This window comes from Bos mutus, chromosome 10 (genome assembly GCF_027580195.1).
Source record: "Bos mutus isolate GX-2022 chromosome 10, NWIPB_WYAK_1.1, whole genome shotgun sequence".
In the NCBI taxonomy this organism is placed as follows: Eukaryota; Metazoa; Chordata; class Mammalia; order Artiodactyla; family Bovidae; genus Bos; species Bos mutus.
Genome location: NC_091626.1, coordinates 33,167,259 through 33,186,085, shown reverse-complemented (window position 1 = coordinate 33,186,085; position 18,827 = coordinate 33,167,259). Strand labels below are relative to the sequence as shown.

Sequence of the window (18,827 nt, the reverse complement as noted above, 5' to 3'; positions counted from 1 at the left end):
TTTGAAAGTTTTCGTGAATTCAAAAGACAGAGGAAATGCTTTATTGTCATTAACATAGATTTTCCTGGTGCAATGTGAAAAAAGAACGAGGTTAATTTCAACCCCCAAAATGTCAGAACTAAAGACACCTGCATAACATTAGAGTGTTTTTTAAAAAAAAAAAAAAGTCACAGAGAATCAGCTGCTGTAAGATTTTAGAGAGGGAAAGAGCTAGACAATCACAGACTTTTTCCTCTGAGTCAGCAGTGCAGTTTTACCCCTACAAACACAGAACACTTTTGAGTTTAAAAAACTACAATTTAAAATATGCTCAGTGGTAAAGAATATTTGTGACTTGGATAATCTGGGACATATCTTTGGGGGAGTATCATTTGAGTCTAAATGCATAAGTTTAATTTCATAAATTTTTAAGATCAAGTGATAGCTCTGATTACATATTTTTTCTGAGTTGTTTGTTTGTTTTTAATCACAAAGTAGTCTCTTTATCAAGGATCTAAAAGGGACTTCAGGAATTTTTCTTGGGAAAAGAATCCCCTAAATCCAGACACCTTTCAATTTGAGCTACTGTTGCCCTCCTTTTTTTAATCTGAGCAGTCTCTATATCTTGTGTTGGTAATCCCTCAGTTAAAAGGAAAAGTAAGTTCTAAGGGAGCCTGCAATTGGATTTTCTTGGAGGGCATGAGGACTAAAGCGTTGGTTTTTATTAATTCTTGGCACTTTGATCATAAATCTAGTTGGAGACCAGTCATTAAATAAGACATGAGAATTTAAAGGCTTTTCTAGCCCCATTTCCTAATTATGCCCAAAGCATTTAAAATATTGGCTTACTATAAATCCATGTTGGAGGCAGGTTATGATATACAAGTTATGTTCTGAGACTCAAGGTGAAGAAAATTTAATTTGTAGTGGGTGAACCAGAGAAATTTTGTCAGGGAAGGCACAAATGCTGTTTTGCATTTTTAGCGTAAGTACGCTGCCTCAGCCTTGTGCCTGAGCTGGGCAGAAGGGAGATGTATAGCCTCCTGCATAGGTGGGGTCAAAATTAAACAGTCCTTGAATTCAGGGGGTGTAGCTGCTCATGCTGCCCATGCAGGTGTGTCCGTGAGCCTGGCGCCCTCCGGCTGTGTCTGCAGGTCACACCAGCTTCAGATGGTCTCACACTCCGTGGTGGCGGTGGAGCAGGCCCCGCAGTCACAGCGGACCGCCACAGGGTAGCTGTAGAAGGGGTCGACTCCAGGGGCACAGTTGGGCAGCTTGACCGTCACCTGTTTGGTCTCATTGTAGGTACAGACCCGATGATGGGCTTCGATGTAGGGGGGTTCCAAAATGGGCTTCTGTCCCCACAGGCAGAAAACAGAAAACCCGTTAGAACATACCGTCCTGTTTCGTTTTCTTGGTACCACTCATCACTATAAGAGATTAGCTTGTTATTCATTTCTTTACTTGTTAATTTCTTTACTTGTTTCCCTTCCAGTAGAAAGCAAATTCAACAACCACCTGTTGAATCAATAAAAGAAAACAGAGCAAGGCAGATTCCTTAGTGCCCTACGTGCATCTCAAACCCTGCAGTCAGACCTAGTAGGCTTGAATCCCTGATCTGCCACTTGTTGGAGACCTTGGAAAATCAGTTTCCTCATCTGTAAAACAAAATACCTACTTCCCAGCATAGTTGTGGAAATAAGGTAAGACGGTAGATGACCAGCACCAAGTCAGCGTTCAGTAAGTGTAGTCTATCGTACTTATCAGAGCAGTTACAAGAGTAAGAAAGTAATATAAAAATAATAACTAGCAAGCCTTCAGAGGACAGCACTTTCATTTGTCCCAGGCAAGTGAAATATGTTTAATGGAGGTCCAGGATGCAGATCTTACATGCATGTCATGGGAATATGGCTTTGCCTTCATTGAGGACCATGTAGAAGAGTTAAATTCAATATCAACTTCTTCCTACTATTTCTCAGATAATGTTTTATCCTTTCTCAGTTTGCTTCATGTCCTCTTATCTTCAGTAATCTGGAATCCCAGGCAACATTGCCAAATAAAATACAGGATACCCAGTAAAATCTGAATTTCAAATAAACAGCAATTTTTAGTATAAGTATGTCCCAAATATTGCATGGGATAGACTTATACCAAAAAAAAAAAAAAAAAAAAGGTTGTTTATGTGACATTCAAATGTAACTGGCATTCTGGCTTGATTGGTTTGGTTATTTGCTAACTCTAGCTACCCTAAACCTAGGCCAGAGCAAAGGCTAATTTCATCAATAGTTCCACCTTCAAAGTAAATCCAGCCACTGTGTCATCATGAATATCCTTATTTTCAGACATGCTCCCCAGTTAAGTTACCAAAAATAAGTGCTTTATCAATCAGAAACTTTCAGATTGTGGGGAAAATAAACCTCATTCTTTTATCTACTTTCTAGACATAGCCTCCATTTTCATACCACAATAAAGGCATACATAAAAGCTGACTGACATTAAGGAGAGTCCTGCTCTTTAATAGTCTCATTTCTCCAGTGAGAGCATAGTCCCTGACCTTCTGTGGGTGACCGCTACCCAGTTAAAGCCATTTGTTGATTTATAAAGGGAAAAGAAGATGCGTTCAATTAAAGGGAAATTGTAGTTTGAGATTTTAGCCCAGAAAGAGCTCCGAATAGCCTCGACAAGGCTGTGAGCAGGGGAAGGCACTGCCAGGCCACGCCCTGAACACAAGGAAGTTTCTCACATAACTTTTATGTCATGTGACAGCCACAGTATCTGCAACAACTGAATTTTCATTTGTTATTATGTCTCAAGCCCCCAAATGATGGGGAAATGAAGCTAACTTGGTGGAGTTGTTTCATTTAAGTTACAGGTTTCATTACCATAATCCAATTCCAATCATAGGGCCATAATTTTATCTAAATGATAACAGGTTGCTCTCTGAGTCCCTGAATAGAAGGATATTTTTCCTAATAGCAGTGTCCTTTCATAGTGCTCATGGGCTTCTAGTTTAGTGTTCATCACTCAATTGTGTCCAATTCTTTATGACCCCATGGACTGTAGCCCACCAGACTCCTTTGTCCATGGAATTCTCCAGGCAAGAATATTGGAGTCAGTAGCCATTCTGTTCTCCAGGGGATCTTCCCAACACAGGGCTCGAACCCAGGTCTCCTGCATTACAGGTAGATTCTTCCATCTGAGCCACCAGGCTTCTAAATGGGCTCAATTTGATGAGAAGATGTATAACTCCAGGAAGGGATTCATCCCTTTTAATTCAACATTTATTGAATGCCTTGCTTATACACGTCTTTTGACAAGAGCCATGAAAAGCACAAGAATGAACCTCTCCACTCAAAAAACTTAAAACCTAATGTGTGGTGGAGAAGGAAATAAGACAAAAAAGGTAGATGATGGTCATGGGCTGACCAAAGAGTCAGAAAGGCTTAGAGGAGTTGGTTCTGGAAACAGGCACCAAGGAATAAATGTGAGCAGCAATATGAGAAAAGGACCAAAAGTAAGATTTCATGAGGAATACTGACTAAAACCTTTAAAATCTAGTCTCTCAGGCAGAGCTAATAATATGCACAGTGCCTGGGAAAATAGGCAGATGGCATATTGCTGAGGACCTTAAAAGGTAGTTACTGAATTTGCAGCAGTGGGTGATCATTAAAGGTTTTTGGAGCCAGGGTGACAAAATCAGAGCTAGTACTTCATTAGGAACCAATTCAGGCCCTAGTGGGCAGAGGCAGCAGTCACTGTATGGTGTGATCCTACGGGGTACTGAAAGGCGCTCTATCTCCTCACCCCTCAAACATCTCCTCTCAACCTTAAAGCATTCTAACTTTGATTGAGATTTTTATCCCATTTTAAATGTACAGTCTCTTAAAAAGCTGCATATAATTGTTATGAAGAACCTTAATAGATCTGTCAATGATGATCCCTGAGGGACCCAGGAATGACTCTAGGGGAACAGAAGAGAGCAGGGCTGAAGGTAAGGCACTGAAGGAGGGGCTGAGGACACGTCCTCACCTGCTGCTTAGCTTAGGGCCTTACTTGGTAACTGGCTGGCATTTTAAAGGGGGAGGAACACAGGAAAGAGTTTGGGTTATAAGCGTGAACCAAGAGTTTATTCTGAACTTTCCAGTGACTCCTTGCATGACTCTGCAGTCAGCTACCAATTGAATTCTTGTATGTCATCTGTAAAATGGGCAGAAAAACAGCACATCTTGGCCTCCCAGAGATGATTCCCAAATAGACAGACGCATGTCAATCAAATTATTAATTTTATCAATGCTTCGTTAGAAGGGCAATATCATATTTCTTTCAGATTATTTTTGGAAGATTCCAAGTAGTTGTTTTTTGTTTGTTTAACCCATAACAAAGTATAGATATCCCAGCTCTATCTCATTTCATTAAGAACTTTAATACTTTGGCTTCCCTCATGGTGCAGTGGTTAAGAATCTGCCTTGCAATGCATGGGACACAGGTTTTATCTCAGGTCTGGAAAGATCCCACATGCTTCAGGGCAACTGAGCCCTGAAGTGCCACAGCTACTAAGCATACACCGTAGGGCCCCTCATCCTCAACAAGAGAAGCCCCCGCACCACAACTAGAGTGGTCCCCTCTCTCCACAAGCAGGGAGAGCCCGCATACAGCAATGAAGACTCAGCACAACCAAAAATAAAAATAAAGAAATAATTTTTTTTTTAAGTGAGTACTTTAGAATCAGTCCAAGCGACATGAAGGCATTGCCACCAAAGCCTCTTTTGGGACTCACCTCCCAGGTTTCACAGCGGCCCCAGCAGGCATCCGTGGTGATCCGAAGGCCCCTGCAGCCCGGCTTCTTGGCCAGAAAAGTAAACTCCCTCACTGCACAGCCCACAAATGTGCGCAGGTTCTCACTGGAGGTGCTGATGACACAGCCACAGCCAGCCAGGAGCAGGAGGGTCATGGGGCCAAGAAAAAGGTACACCAGCCTCATGCTGTTCCTCCGAGAGGGAAAGGAAGGAGAATTTATTAATAGATCTAGCTACCTCTATCAATGCAATGGACATGAACTTGGGCAAACTTCAGGAGATGGTGAGGGACAGGGAGCCCTGGTGTGCTGCAGTCCATGGGTCTCGAATAGTCGGACACGACCAGGCAACTGAACAATAACAACAACCTCCATGGATAATGTGTTGGTCACTATCAAAGGGACATTGCCCTTAGAATTTCAGGTCACTAAACACCCAACCCTCCAAGGGTATCCTAAGGCTTTTCCTTATGGTATCCCAACTGCTGGATTTGTGCATTAAAGAAGTTTGTTCCAATAACCTCTTCAGAATGAATACAGAATATGACTAACACCGAAAGTAATGCATATCCTAACATGATACATGAACACACACGAATTATTTTTATTCAGATCCAAGGTATTCGGTATCATGCTACATGCTTCACTCGAAATTATATTTCCAGTGTCATGGATGAGAAATGGAGAGAGGTAGACAAATAATAATGGCATGCCCCATATGTATTGTTACTAACCCAACCCAGCACAAAACCATAAAACTTGGATATGCAGAACAGCCCTCACATCCGACTTGGTGGCCATTGATAAAAATGTGTCCTAGTTGCTACAAATTCCCTTTGATCTAAGCCTCCACTGTAATAGGCATCTTGTGACTAAATTTAAATCTGAATGATGGAAAGCATCAGGGGTATTTAAAACACAACCCCACTCAAATACCAATCCACTATCTATCCTCTCTGTTATTGTTGTTCAGTGACTCAATCGGCGACCCCGTTGACTGCAGTATGCCAGGCTTCCCTGTCCTTCACTATCCACCTGAGTTTGCTCAAACTCATGTCCACTGAGTTGATGATGCCATCCAACCATCTCATCCTCTGTTGCCCCCTTCTCCTCCTGCCCTCAACCTTTCCCAGCATCGGGGTCTTTCCTGGGTCTTGATCATTTCCTGTGCTTTTTCAGGAGCCAGAATCACTTCTTTCATGGTTGGCCCACCAGACAGACCCACCATTCAGGTGGGTGAATGCTGAATGCTGAAATGAGGGTGGACTCTCCACTTGCAGAGCACCCTCAATTCATTATGATTTAGACTGCAGAGTTATTTATTCCCAAACTTATCTCCCAGTTCCTACTTCTGACCTGTCACCTTAGCAAGGCTCTCTGGACTTACCCTCAGGCAGAATGAAGTTCCTGTATGGAGAAGCACTTACCTGATCTTACTGGAGCTGACTCGCCTGTAAAGCTGAAACTTGTACTCAAGATTTTGGAAAGTCGCAGTGAGTGGTACAAGTTTGCTCTGGGTAAATGCCTCTACCCTCTGTGACTGGGCTGCTTGATTGCTCAAATATATAGGAAAGGTCTTGTCAATCAAAATGAAAAGGGAGGCAGAGCCTTACAGGAACCACTAAACACATCAAAGCCTTGGAATATAAAGCCGTTCTCTATTTTCCAAAAGTGATTAACTTAAAGGGTGTTGTTTTGTTTCTTAACATCGCCTATTGAAAAAGAAAGTTACCTTGGTGGGTGACATAATCCTGGGGAAACAGTCAAAGGTAGTTCACCTGGCTCTGGAAGACCAAGTGCACTGGGGCAAGATGGATTAGATTTTCCTTTGCAGTAATCACAACTTTCCTTCTCAATAGGAGGCAGTCACCAGCTGCTCACAGCACTCTTTCCTTTAACTCATAACACATTTCAATGCATTGAAAGATAAAAAAACAATAATTCTTCCTGGGAAGAACATGGGATCACTAACTGAAAGGATGGAAATCATGGTAAGAAACATTTGAATGTCTTAAGATGCATTAAGTATTAGAGCATATTAATAACACCTTAAAATGAATCACACAGGAAACAAATATTAAGGTATTCAACACGATTATCTTCCAGCAAGGGACTTAAAATGACTTTTTATTTTTTCCATGTAGTTTTCAGCATCTTTCACATTTCCTACTTGGGCAGGCTTCTCTCATAGAAAGTTGGTTAGTACTGATACTTTAAAAATTAAAATAAACCAATAATTATCCATTTGTGCTGCATGTAAGGATATTCAATGCTGTTGTAATAGAACTGCTTCATTTGATTTCTGGTTCTTAAAGTTTAAACTAAGAATGAAATAGCATTCTTTATGAGTATGAGACACAGTTTATACTCCAATCTGCAATTGTAGCGTGTAAATGGATTAAAAATCTCATTGTTCATGGCATTATTGTGGGTGCGCTAAAAAAATTAATGAAGCAGACATCTTTCTAGCCTTTAGGAGTTTATATATCATAGCTAATAATGACATATTTCAAGACATTTAAGGTGCACATTAAATAAATATGATTCCAAATAAAGTTGAAACATTTCTATTTTCAACAAAGAAAGGTGTTCTTTAAATAGACTTGCTACTCATTAAGGGTTTGATTTTTTTTCAAAATATATAACAACTCTTAGTGAATCCATCACTATATCATCAATATACCTATCTCTAGAGTCAGATTATCATATGTATTTTATAGAAATCGAACTAGGCTTGGAACAAAGGACTTTCTTCAGCCCTTCAGACTGAGAAGCATAAGCAGACCTGGGGTACTATAGGGACAGACTGCTGACCTGACGTGACTGTCCTAACTCGCTGAGCCAATGGGTGGTGAGCTGCCATCCTGACCTGAGACTGTTCAGTCCTTTTGGAGGAGACCTGAAACATACATACCTGGGTCTGCGATGTCACAAGATAAGGAAAGACAACAAAGAGAGGCCAAGAAGTGCCTTTCTTCTCCAGCTGGGCTGTGGCGTTCTGCTTGCTCCCCATCAGCAGTGACCTTATAAGAATGACCACTTATAGTCACTGAGTGCTCTTGCATATGTTACCTCTAAATCTTATATCAGTTATGTAAATCAAACTATATTGTCTTCTTTTTCCATTGGGATAAATGGAGGCTCTGTTATTTTGTAATCTCCTGGTCTCCAAAGCCTTCGGAAACACTGAGATGGCAAATCAGTTTGTTTCATCCCTGTAATCAACTGCAGTCAATCGAAGGTACCACCTGGAACACTCTGTTAAGAAAGGCCTCAGGCTTCCCTGGTGGTCCAGTGGATAAGAATTTGCCTTGCAATGCAAGGGACACCAGTTTGATCCTTGCCCTGGGAGGATCCCACATGCCACTGGGCCACTAAGCCCGTGTGCCACAACTACCGAGCTTGCACTCCAGAGCCCACGAGCTGCAACTTCTGAGCCCACACGCTGCAATTACTGCAGCTTGCTGTGCTCCACAACAAGAGAAGCCGCAGCAATGAGAAGCCTACCCACTGCAACCAGAGAAAGCCCACCTGCAGCAACGAAGACCCACCACCACCAAAAAATAAACTAAATAAATAAATAAGAAAAGAAAGGCCTCTGAATCCATTCCTAGTACAGAAAGCTGTGGCCCACCAACTTCATCATGAGTGTAGGAAAAGGGGATGGCATATGGCTGCCACTTTTTTGCCATCCATGCACTGTGCCATGCCACCTGCCTCTCTAGAGGCAGTGAGAGGGTTGCTGTGTGATTTCAAGGGTTACTTAAGGCCCTGATACCCACAAAACATCTCAGAATCTGTATCTGCAGGCTTCCCTTCCATTTTCATTGACGTTCCCACCTTTAAAGTCATTCTTTTGATACAGCAAAGATGTGGGCAATGTCTCCAAGCACAGATCCAAGAGAATCTTCTCTCATCTTGTCACATTATCTTCACTTCATTCATTGTTACCTTGGAGGATGAGTCACAAGATGTAGGTTTCCTGGGGGTAAGGAGCAGGGAACAGGGGGGTAGGAGAGCAGTCATCTTGAGGTCTAGGGGAGCATGACAACAGAGGAGGGAGGAGCTGAGTGTCAGCATCTTGAAGGGCTGAGGCCTGGTCCAGAGTGGGCAGTCCCGGACAAGGGAGGACCAGCAGTGTACAGTCTGTGCAGGAGATGGAAACACTGCAAGAGCCTGGTAACTCTCTTCCCTGGTTCAGCCAAGCTGATTCTCAGTGGCACAACTTCTTTTGTGACTGCCTTGGGCAGGTCACTTCTCTCAGCCTCAGCTTCCTCATCTGCAACATGAATAGGTCAGACCTGATGACTTATGAGGCACTTTCTAGCACCAGAACTTAAAGATTTGCAAATTATTTATGAATATAACAAGCTGAGGGCAAGTCAGGTAGAGAATCTGAAGGTTCATATTATAATAAAGACATCTAGGTTTGTATTCATCTGACTCTGATACTTGCCAGCTTGTGATCTTGGAAAAATCTCATAGCCCACTGAATCTCAGTTTTCCACAAAACTGAAAATGCCTTTTTCAAAGGGTTTATGTAAGCATTCTACAAAATAATGTCTAGAAATTGTTTATCTCAGGGCTTGACACCTCATAAGCGGGAAATAAATGTTTTACTCTTTTTTTTCACATTGTCATTGTGTGTACCCCTAAGAAAAAAGAAGCTGCCAATAAAAAATTATGTCTGTTCATTATTAGGCATATCCTGATTTCAAAGGTATCAAATGTGGAAAAAATGCAAGTCTGAAAATAGAGGAAGCAAAGTCTTTGGGGGCTAGAAGACCTTCTCAGCATCCTGAAACCAGGAGACTTAGGTGGGTACCAACTGTGATTTCCCACAGCCTATAGTGCTGTGACCTGACGTTAAAGTTAACACTTTTTAAGTAGGAAAAGGGCTTCCCAGTTGGCACTACTGGTAAAGTATCCACCTGCCAATGTACGAGACGCAAGAGATGTGGGTTCAATCCATGGGTCGGGAAGATCCCCTGGAGTAGGAAATGGCACCCCACTCCAGTATTCTTGCCAGGAAAATTCTATGGGCAGAGGAGCCTGGCGGGCCATAGTCCATGGGGGTCACAAAGAATTGGACACGACTGAGTGACTGAGCAAGCAGGAAAAAAGTCTGACATATTAGATTTAATTTATAAGATTCAAATCTCATACTTCATGTGTACCACAGTAACAAGTTTTAATGTATTAAGAAATCTTCATGAATACTCTGAAACAATTTCAGTTCTGACCAAGAATAGAGCCAAAGTAACTAAGCCAACCAGTGCATAGGCATCCCCACAGGTAACTCAGTGAGAGCCCCCAGGAACTCAGCTGTCTGCTTCATCGATTACAATGATCTGTTAAGAGTTGAGAAAAGACATGCAAGCTCTGATACGTTTCTCCTCATTGTCCTCTCAGAATACACAGTGCTGTGTCCAAGGGCCAAATTAATTAGCATGATGCCTCCTGAGGATGGGTAAAAAAAAGCCACAAATGAAGCTATGTGTTTCAAGGAAGTGATAGAATTCACAATTTTCTATAAACAGATACAAGCAAGGTCAGCCTTGGACTTTTCAAAGTTTGATGCTGCTTTTAATACCCCTTATTTAGATGGAGAAGAAGATCTTGGATTACAAATGTAGATGAATGGCAAAGTCTTGAAGAAATGAGTCTTATTGAAAAGTCATTTCTTCCTTTCAAAGCACTGGGTGTTTGTGGGACTCTTCATTTCATTGATTTAGAGAGATAACATTTGCCCTAGATGATGGCGCAGTTGCCATGGCAACTATTTTTTTTAACGAGACTAAAAATAATGAAGCCTGTGTGTGATTTACTAGGACAAGTCAAGCCTTTCTCCACAACTGTCTGAAAGAAGTATCTGTCAGTTGTCACAGATTTATTTCAGATTAAGGGGCACATGGTTTAGGCGCTGAAGCGGAATGTTTTTATTTCCGCCTGACTCTTCCACTTTTGAATGTCATAGCTTTGCAGGGCATGGCAGACACATGCCTAATAGAAAGGAACAGAGAGGAGCTTAATGAGTCACAAAGAAGCATTCTTTATTTCAAGTGTATCCTGTATTCTCATTGGAATGAGTCCACAAAGCGGCTGGGTCCCCAAATCCTTCATTTGTGATTCCCTAGGCCGTCGCACAGGGCCAAGGTTGTTGTTAGTTAAGTTTCGAAGCAACAGCACCTCATTTGTTAGCTATTTGGCTTTGTTCCAGAAAAAGGTTCCTAGGATCACAGCCCCAGAGTACGGGCATATGTCTGTGTGCACCCATGCTCGTGCCTGAGTGATGGAGCAGGGTGATGGGAGAGTGAAGACGTGGAGAGCTGTTCTACTCTCCAGAGTTCTCGTTACATAACTTTACACATATTTATCAAGCAACTACTATGTGCCAGGCACTGTCCAGCACTGGAGTCACTGGGTTCATTTAAAAATAAAAAGATGATGTTGGGAAAGTGGAATAGCTAACAGCTAAGAGTGGTAGATTTCCTTCTTCCTTCCCTTTCTTTACTTTATCCCTTCTTTCCTTCTTTCTGTCCTTCCATATTTTATTGACTGTTACCATGTGTCAAACACATGCTAAGTAAATGTGATGCAAATATGAACAGAGCTAAGAACCTGCCCCAAAGAGTCAAAATCTAGCAAGGGCAATAAATAAACCAACAGATATATGATCCAGAAGTTGTACTTTAGGGCATTTATCCCAGAGTCATGGACATTTATATTCACACACAAAAAAACCTTTCATACATGTTCATGGCAGCTTAATCTATAATAGCCCCAAACTGGAAACAGCTCAGGTTTCCTTCACTAGGTGAATAGTTAAACAAATTATGGTCTATCCATGTCATGGAATCATATCTCAATAAAAGGGAACAAACACACCACAATTCATGAATCTCTGGAGAATCATGCTGAGTGAAAAAAGCCAACCCTAAAGAGATATTTATCATATGGTTCCATCTATATACCATTCCTGAAATGATAAGATTCTAGAGACAGAGAACAGACTGAGTTGCCAGTGGTCAAGGCTTCCCTGGTGGCTCAGATGGTAGAGAATCTGCTGGCAATGTGGGAGACTGAGGTTCAATTCCTGGATTGGGAAGATCCCCTGGAGAAGGGAATGAAAACCCTCTCTAGTATTCTTGCCTGGAGAATCCCATGGACAGAGGAGTTTGGCAGGCTATGGTCTATGGGGTTGCAAAGAGTCATACATTACTGAGCAACTGACAATTTCACTTTTCACTAAGGAGACTCAGAGATAGGAAGGAGATGGATGTGATTATGAAGGGCAAATGTAGGATTTTTTGTGATGGTGGAAATGTTCTTCTCTTCACTGTTGCTGCTAAGTTGCTGCTAAGTCGCTTTAGTCGTGTCCAACTCTGTGCGATCCCATAGACAGCAGCCCACTAGGCTCCCCCGTCCCTGGGATTCTCCAGGCAAGAACACTGGAGTGGATTGCCATTTCCTTCTCCAATGCATGAAAGTGAAAAGTGAGGCCAAGCTTGCTGACCGTGCCGGGGTCGGGGTCCACGGCTAGCCAGAAAGTATTTCCTGCCCGCTGTCATAGTTCGTCTGCTAAACTGCATCGTCGCTGTGTCCCAGAACATGGGCATCGGCAAGAACGGGAACCTGGCCACCGCTCAGGAATGAATTCCAGTATTTCCAAAGAATGACTACAGTCTCTTCAGTAGAAGGTAAACAGAATGTGGTGATTATGCGTAGGAAGACCTGGTTCTCCATTCCAGAGAAGAATTGACCTTTAAAGGACAGAATTAATATAGTTCTCAGTAGAGAACTCAAGGAACCTCCAAAGGGAGCTCATTTTCTTGCCAAAAGTCTGGATGATGCCTTTGAACTTATTGAAGATCCAGAATTAAAAAATAAAGTAGACATGGTTTGGATACTGGGAGGCAGTTCTGTTTATAAGGAAGCCATGAACAAGCCAGGCCATGTTAGACTATTTGTGACAAGGATCAAGCAAGAATTTTGAAAGTGATGCGTTTTTCCCAGAAATTGAATTTGAAAAATATAAACTTCTTCCAGAATATCCAGGTGTTCCTTTGGATGTCCAGGAGGAAAAAGGCATTAAGTACAAATTTGAAGTATATGAAAAGAACAATTAATGTGAAAATGTTTTCTGATCTTTTTCAAGCCTTTCTCCCCCCACAAAAAAACTATAAATTTTTTGTTGTAGAGACTTCTGTTCACTTTAGATTATCTCTAAGCAATGTACTTTTATTCCCTATTAACCTTTTTTATTAATTATTATTGGAGTATACTTGCTTTTACAATGTTGTGTTAGTTTCTGCTGTAGAACAAAGTGAATAAGCTATACATATACATATATCCCCTGTTTTTTTGATTTGCTTACCTTAGATCACCACAGACCATTGAGTAGAGTTCTCTGTGTTATATAGTAGGTTCTCATGATTTATCTGTTTTTTTACATAGTTGTATATTCCCCATTAATCTTAACTAGACTATATCAGATACCATTTGTAAAACATTTCTTGCTATAACTGTCTGAATTCCCATTAAGGGCCAGGAATAGGTTACCAGCACCACCTAGGGTAGAATATATTTATCAAGACAGCCCAAAGTGGGAGAGTCCCCTGGTGGCAAGAATTGAAACCAGAGCCTGTAGAGCTAGGGGGTAAGTTCAAAGGTCAGAAATGGACAATAAACAGAAAAACTAGCATTCAGTTATTAAATTAGATCAAAAGAGGGACTAAGAATTACTCCATATAGATCACACTATTGAAAAAAATTCTGTTCACTCAGACCATTCTACAAGGATAGTGATAAACAGGTACAAGACTACCTTTTGATGGTTAAGAGAACATCTGAGACCTTTAAAAACTTTGTTTCTGACCTTCAGTGAGATTTCACAGGATGTTAAAATGATAGAACAAGAATTGGCTGCTCTTTACAAAAAAGGATAATCTAAAATCAAGCATAATGGCTAAAAATTTAAAAGGTAATAAATTGAGAATGAATATTGCTAGAAACCAAAATTAGTAAGTTAGAAACAAAACCATGTTTTACCCATCTTATTAGCAAAGATTTAGATTACTAATATAAAAAAATAGCATTTTCCTCATTATAAATTGGTACAAACTTTTTAGTGTGTAAGTTAGCAATATCAATTAAAATTCAAAATATTCTGGGTTTGGACCCAGAGCTTCCACTTCTAAAAATTATTCCTGAACAAAGAGATGGGTCCAAGAATATCTGTTGCAAAATTTTGTTTTAAACCTGGAAAGAACCCAAATGTTGATTAATAACAACTATTTAATATGTCTATAAAATGTAACATCTGCAGCAGTAAAAAAAAGGATGACTGAAAAATGCCAAAAACTGCTAAGAAGCAACTTATGTATCAACTCAAAATGTCTAATAAATGTTAATGTGTGGGGAAAGCATGCAGCAAAAAAAAAAAGAAAATGAAAAGTGAAAGTGAAGTCGTGTCCAACTCTTCATGATCCCATGGTCTGCAGCCCACCAGGCTCCTCCGTCCATGGGATTTTCCAGGCAAGAGTACTGGAGTGGGGTGCCATTGCCTTCTCCTCTCTTCACTGTGGTGGTAAATAAATGAACAAAACATGTAATAAAATTGCACAGAACTAAATATCAATATACCCATATACACAAATATAAGTTGAGGCATGTGCTCAGTCATGTCCAATTCTTTGCAACTCCATGGACTGTATCCCACTAGGCTCCTCTGCCTGTGGAATTTTCCAGGCAATAATACTGGAGTGGGTTATCATTTCCTACTCCAGAGGATCTTGCCAATCCAGAGATCAAACCCTTGTCTCTTGCACCTCCTGCATTGGCAGGAGGGTTCTTTACCACTGCCACCACCTGGGAAATCTAAGTAAAACTGGGTAAATGTAAGCAAGATGGGTAATTATATCAATGTTAATAAGCAACTGAACTGAACCGAACTGAATACCCTGACAATATACTATTGTACTACAGTTTTAAGTATAAAAAATACTGAGGGAAACTGGATGAATGGGACACAGAATATCTCTGTATCATTTCTTACAATTGCAAATGAATCTACAAATATGTAAAAATTAAAAGTTTGATTAAAAAATAAATCAACATTTTATTTACAGGATGGGCAAATGGATGCAGGTAGTCAAAAGTTACAAACTTCCAGTTATAAGATGAATAAATGAATCCTGTGGCTATAATGCTCATAATGATGACCTATAGTTAACAACACTATTGTATATTTGAAAGTTGGTGTGAGAGTAGAAGTTTGAAGTTCTAATCACAAGAAAAAAATTTTGTAACTATGTGTAATGATGGATGCTAACCTAATGTGGTAATCATTTCACAATACACATATATATCAGGCCATCATTACATACCACTAAAACAAATACAAGGCATATGTCAATTATATGTCCACTTTTTAATGAAAAAGTACTCTGCATCAAGAAAAAATAAAGAAGTTAATTTTAAGTATTACTGCTAGGAAATCAAAAGAACCAGAAGCTTAAAAAATACCATTTAAATGGGGTAAGTGCAGTGATAAAAATGGAGAAAGGATCCTGTGTGACCTTAGGCTTCCTGTTGAGGTGACTCCAGTGAGTTGGGAGAGAATTCATTTCAGCAGAGGAAATCACACACTGACTCCACCACTGGAGTTAACAGCAGTCTCTTTTGACATGAAATTATATAGAGAAAAACCCAGAGATTTCACACAAAAACTTCTAGAACTGATTATCAAATTCAGAAAGGTAGCAGGCAGGATACAAGATGAACATACAGAAATCTATTGCATTTTCTTTACACTAACAATGAAATATCAAAAAGAGAATGTTTTTTTAAAGTACCTTTTAAAAACACATCAGAAATACTCTGAAGAGTTTGCTGAGAACTATGTAAGATTAATAAGGGAAACTGAAGATGAGTCAAAGAAACAGAAAGATATCCCATGCTCTTGGATTGAAAGAATTAATTTTGTTCAAGTGATCATACGACCCAAAGCAATCTAAAGATTTAATGAAATCCCTATCAAATTACTCACGGCATTTTTCACAGAAATAGAAAACATAATTCTAATAGTTTATAGAACCAAAAAGACCCAGAACTGCCAAAGCAATCCTGAGGAAACAGAACAAAGCAGGAGACATAACTCTCCCAGACTTCAAATACTACAAAGCTACAGTAATCAAAACAGCATGGTATTGGCATAAAAACTGACATACGGATCAATGGAACAGAATAGAATCCAGAAATAAACCACACACTTTCAGCCAATTAATCTGACAAAGGAAGCAAGAATATGCAATAGGAAAACGTCTCTTCAGCAAGTGATGTTGAGAAAGTTGGACAGCCACATATAAATCAATGAAGGTAGAATACTCCCTCACACCATACACAAAAATAAACTCAAAATGGCTTAAAGACATATATATATAAGCCATAACACCATAAAACTCCTAGAAGAGAATATAGGCAAAACATTCTCTAACATAAATCGTATCAATGTTTTCTTAGGTCAGTCTCCCAAGGCAATCAAAATAAAAGCAAAAATAAACAAAAGGGACCTAATCAAACTTATAACCTTTTCCACAGCAAAAGAAACTATAGACAAAATGAAAAAACCTACAGAATGGGAAAAAATATTTGCAAACAATGTGACCAACAATTTCAAAAATAATAATTTCTAAAATATAAAAACAGCTCATACAACTCAACAACAACAACCCAATCAAAAAAATGGACAAAAGACCTAAATAGACATTTCTCCAAAGAACACATACAGATAGCCAAGGGCACATGAAAAGATTCTCAATGTCACTAATAATTAGAGAAATGCAAATCAAAATTACCATGAGATATCACCTTACACTGATCAGAATGGCCATCATTTAAGTCTACAAATAACAACTACCAGAGAGGGCATAGAGAAAAGGAAACCTCTACACCGTTGGTAGGTGTGTAAGCTGGTACAGCCACTATGGAAAACAACATAGAGCTTCCTCAAAAAACTAGAGTTGCCATATGATCCAGCATCCCACTCCTGGGCAGATATTGGAACAAAACTATAATTCACAAAGATACATGGACCCCTATGTTCATAGATGCAGTATTCATAAAAGCCAAGAAACAGAAACAACCAAAGTGTCCATTAACAGATAAATGAATAGAAAATATAGTACGTATATTCAGTGGAATGTTACTCAGCCATAAAAAAGAATGAAATATTGCCATTTGCAGCAACATGGATTCAACTAGAGATTATCATACAAAGAAAGAGAAAGACAAATACCATGTATCACTTACATGTAGAACCTAAAATATGACACAAATGAAATTATCTGTGAAACAGAACAGACTCACAGATATAGAGAACAGATGTATGACTCCCGAGGGGGTGGGGGAAGAGATGGAGTGGGAATTTGGGGTCAGAAGATGCAAAGTAGTGAACATAGAAATGATAAACAACAAGGTCCCACTGTATAGCACAGGGAACCATATTCAATATCCTGTGAAAAATCATAATAGAAAAGGATATCAAAAGGAATTCATGTATATGTATAACTGAATCACTTTGCTGTACATCAGAAATTAACATATTGTAAATCAACTATATTTCAATAAAAACTTTTTAAAAGAGCAGACTTTTCATCTGTCTTGTTCACTGCAATTTATCCAAGGCCTAAAACACTACCTGGCTCACAGCTAATTATTGAAAACTATTCATTGAATGAATCACAAAGATGTGGAAGAGGATGTGGTGAGTTCAAGAAGCTACAAGGAGTCATCATGGTTGAGCAGAGTGCTCAGGAGGATAGACAGGAATGAGGATGGTAGCAGATCAGGCATTCTGAAAGGCTCAATCTTTTTTCCAACATAAAAGAGGAGTTTCAGAAAGAAACATTCTGTGCTTCAGAAAGATCCTGTGGGCATAGTGAGGAGATAGACTGGAAGAGAGACACCAGCTGGTGAGTGCTTTGCTATGTTAGAAGTCCTTTAAGGATAAGTCCTATGTCCAAAACAGAGGTGTCCAATAGCAGGAGAATTCAAGCCACATATGCAATTTTAAATTTCTAGTAGCCATATTAAGAAAACAAAAGGAAAAGGTAAAATTAATTATAATAATTAATTCCAGTGTGTTAAGTGCTAGAAATAAAATTGAACCAGATATTGTCATATAATTAACATGAAGAGCTTCTCTGGTGGCTCAGCTTATAAAGAATCTGCCTGCAATGTGGGAAACCTGGGTTCAGTCCCTAGGTTGAGAAGATCCTCTGGAGAAGGGAAAGGCTATCCACTCCAGAATTCTGGCCTGAAGAATTCCATGGATTGTATAGTCCATGGAGTCGCAAAGAGTCTGACTGAGCAACTTTCACTTCACGTCAAACACTATAAAACATTATTCATGAAATACTCCATACTCTTTTTACATCCTTTTCTTATGCTAAGTCTTTGGTCTAATCTGTATCGATATGCATAACTGACAGAACATTCAATTCAAAGCAGCCACGTTTCAAGTGCTGATGAATTACTTACACCATAATGAACGGCACAGGTCTAAAGCATAGATGGTGATACCCAGTGGCAAGAAAAAATTATCTGAACTCCTTCCAAACCCTTTTCATGTGGCATGACTATTAATTCTCACAACAGCAACAACAATCCTGTGAAGTATTATTATCTACCTTTATGATGAGGAAACTGAGGCCCAAAGAAGTTAAATTGACCGTGGCCTTCCAGCTAGTCAGTGATGGAGCTGGGATTCAAATTCAGCTCTGACCACCTTTTCCTATATCCGCCTGGTTTAGCCACCTTTTTAGGCTGTTCCAGTGAGAAACCTGGGCCTACAGTGAGGGATCATTACATCAATTTTATGGCAACATCCGAGGCCTTGCTGGCTGAGCCCGTGCAGCTGATGCATGTGAAATTTCAAAGCTTAAAGCAGCAAGGAGTCCATTAAAGAGATGATTTTTTTTTTCAGAATTTATCAAAACACTTATTTATCTAGAACCCGATTTCTGATCTGCTGAGCCTAATTACTTGATTT

At 39.8% G+C, this 18,827-nt stretch overlaps 1 protein-coding gene and 1 pseudogene across 1 annotated transcript; one reads left to right on the top strand and one right to left on the bottom strand.

The window, feature by feature from the left end:
- Window positions 1-1,145: 1,145 nt before the first annotated feature.
- GPHB5 (glycoprotein hormone subunit beta 5) lies at window positions 1,146-4,960 on the bottom strand. Its single transcript, XM_005898263.2, has 2 exons — window positions 4,757-4,960; window positions 1,146-1,334 (listed from the first exon to the last, which is right to left on the bottom strand). Exons 1-2 carry the CDS (start codon window positions 4,958-4,960, stop codon window positions 1,146-1,148), a joined length of 393 nt encoding a protein of 130 aa, XP_005898325.1.
- A 7,454-nt stretch (window positions 4,961-12,414) lies between these two features.
- On the top strand, window positions 12,415-12,916 carry LOC138989507 (dihydrofolate reductase pseudogene; annotated as a pseudogene).
- The last annotated feature ends 5,911 nt before the right edge of the window (window positions 12,917-18,827 follow it).

Coding starts and splice junctions, on each gene's coding strand:
- GPHB5 (XM_005898263.2), bottom strand. CDS start 4,960: ATGAGGCTGGTGTACCTTTTTCTTGGCCCCATGACCCTCCTGCTCCTG. Junction 1,335..4,756: donor GCCGCTGTGAAACCTGGGAG/GTGAGTCCCAAA, acceptor CTGTGGGGACAG/AAGCCCATTTTGGAACCCCC.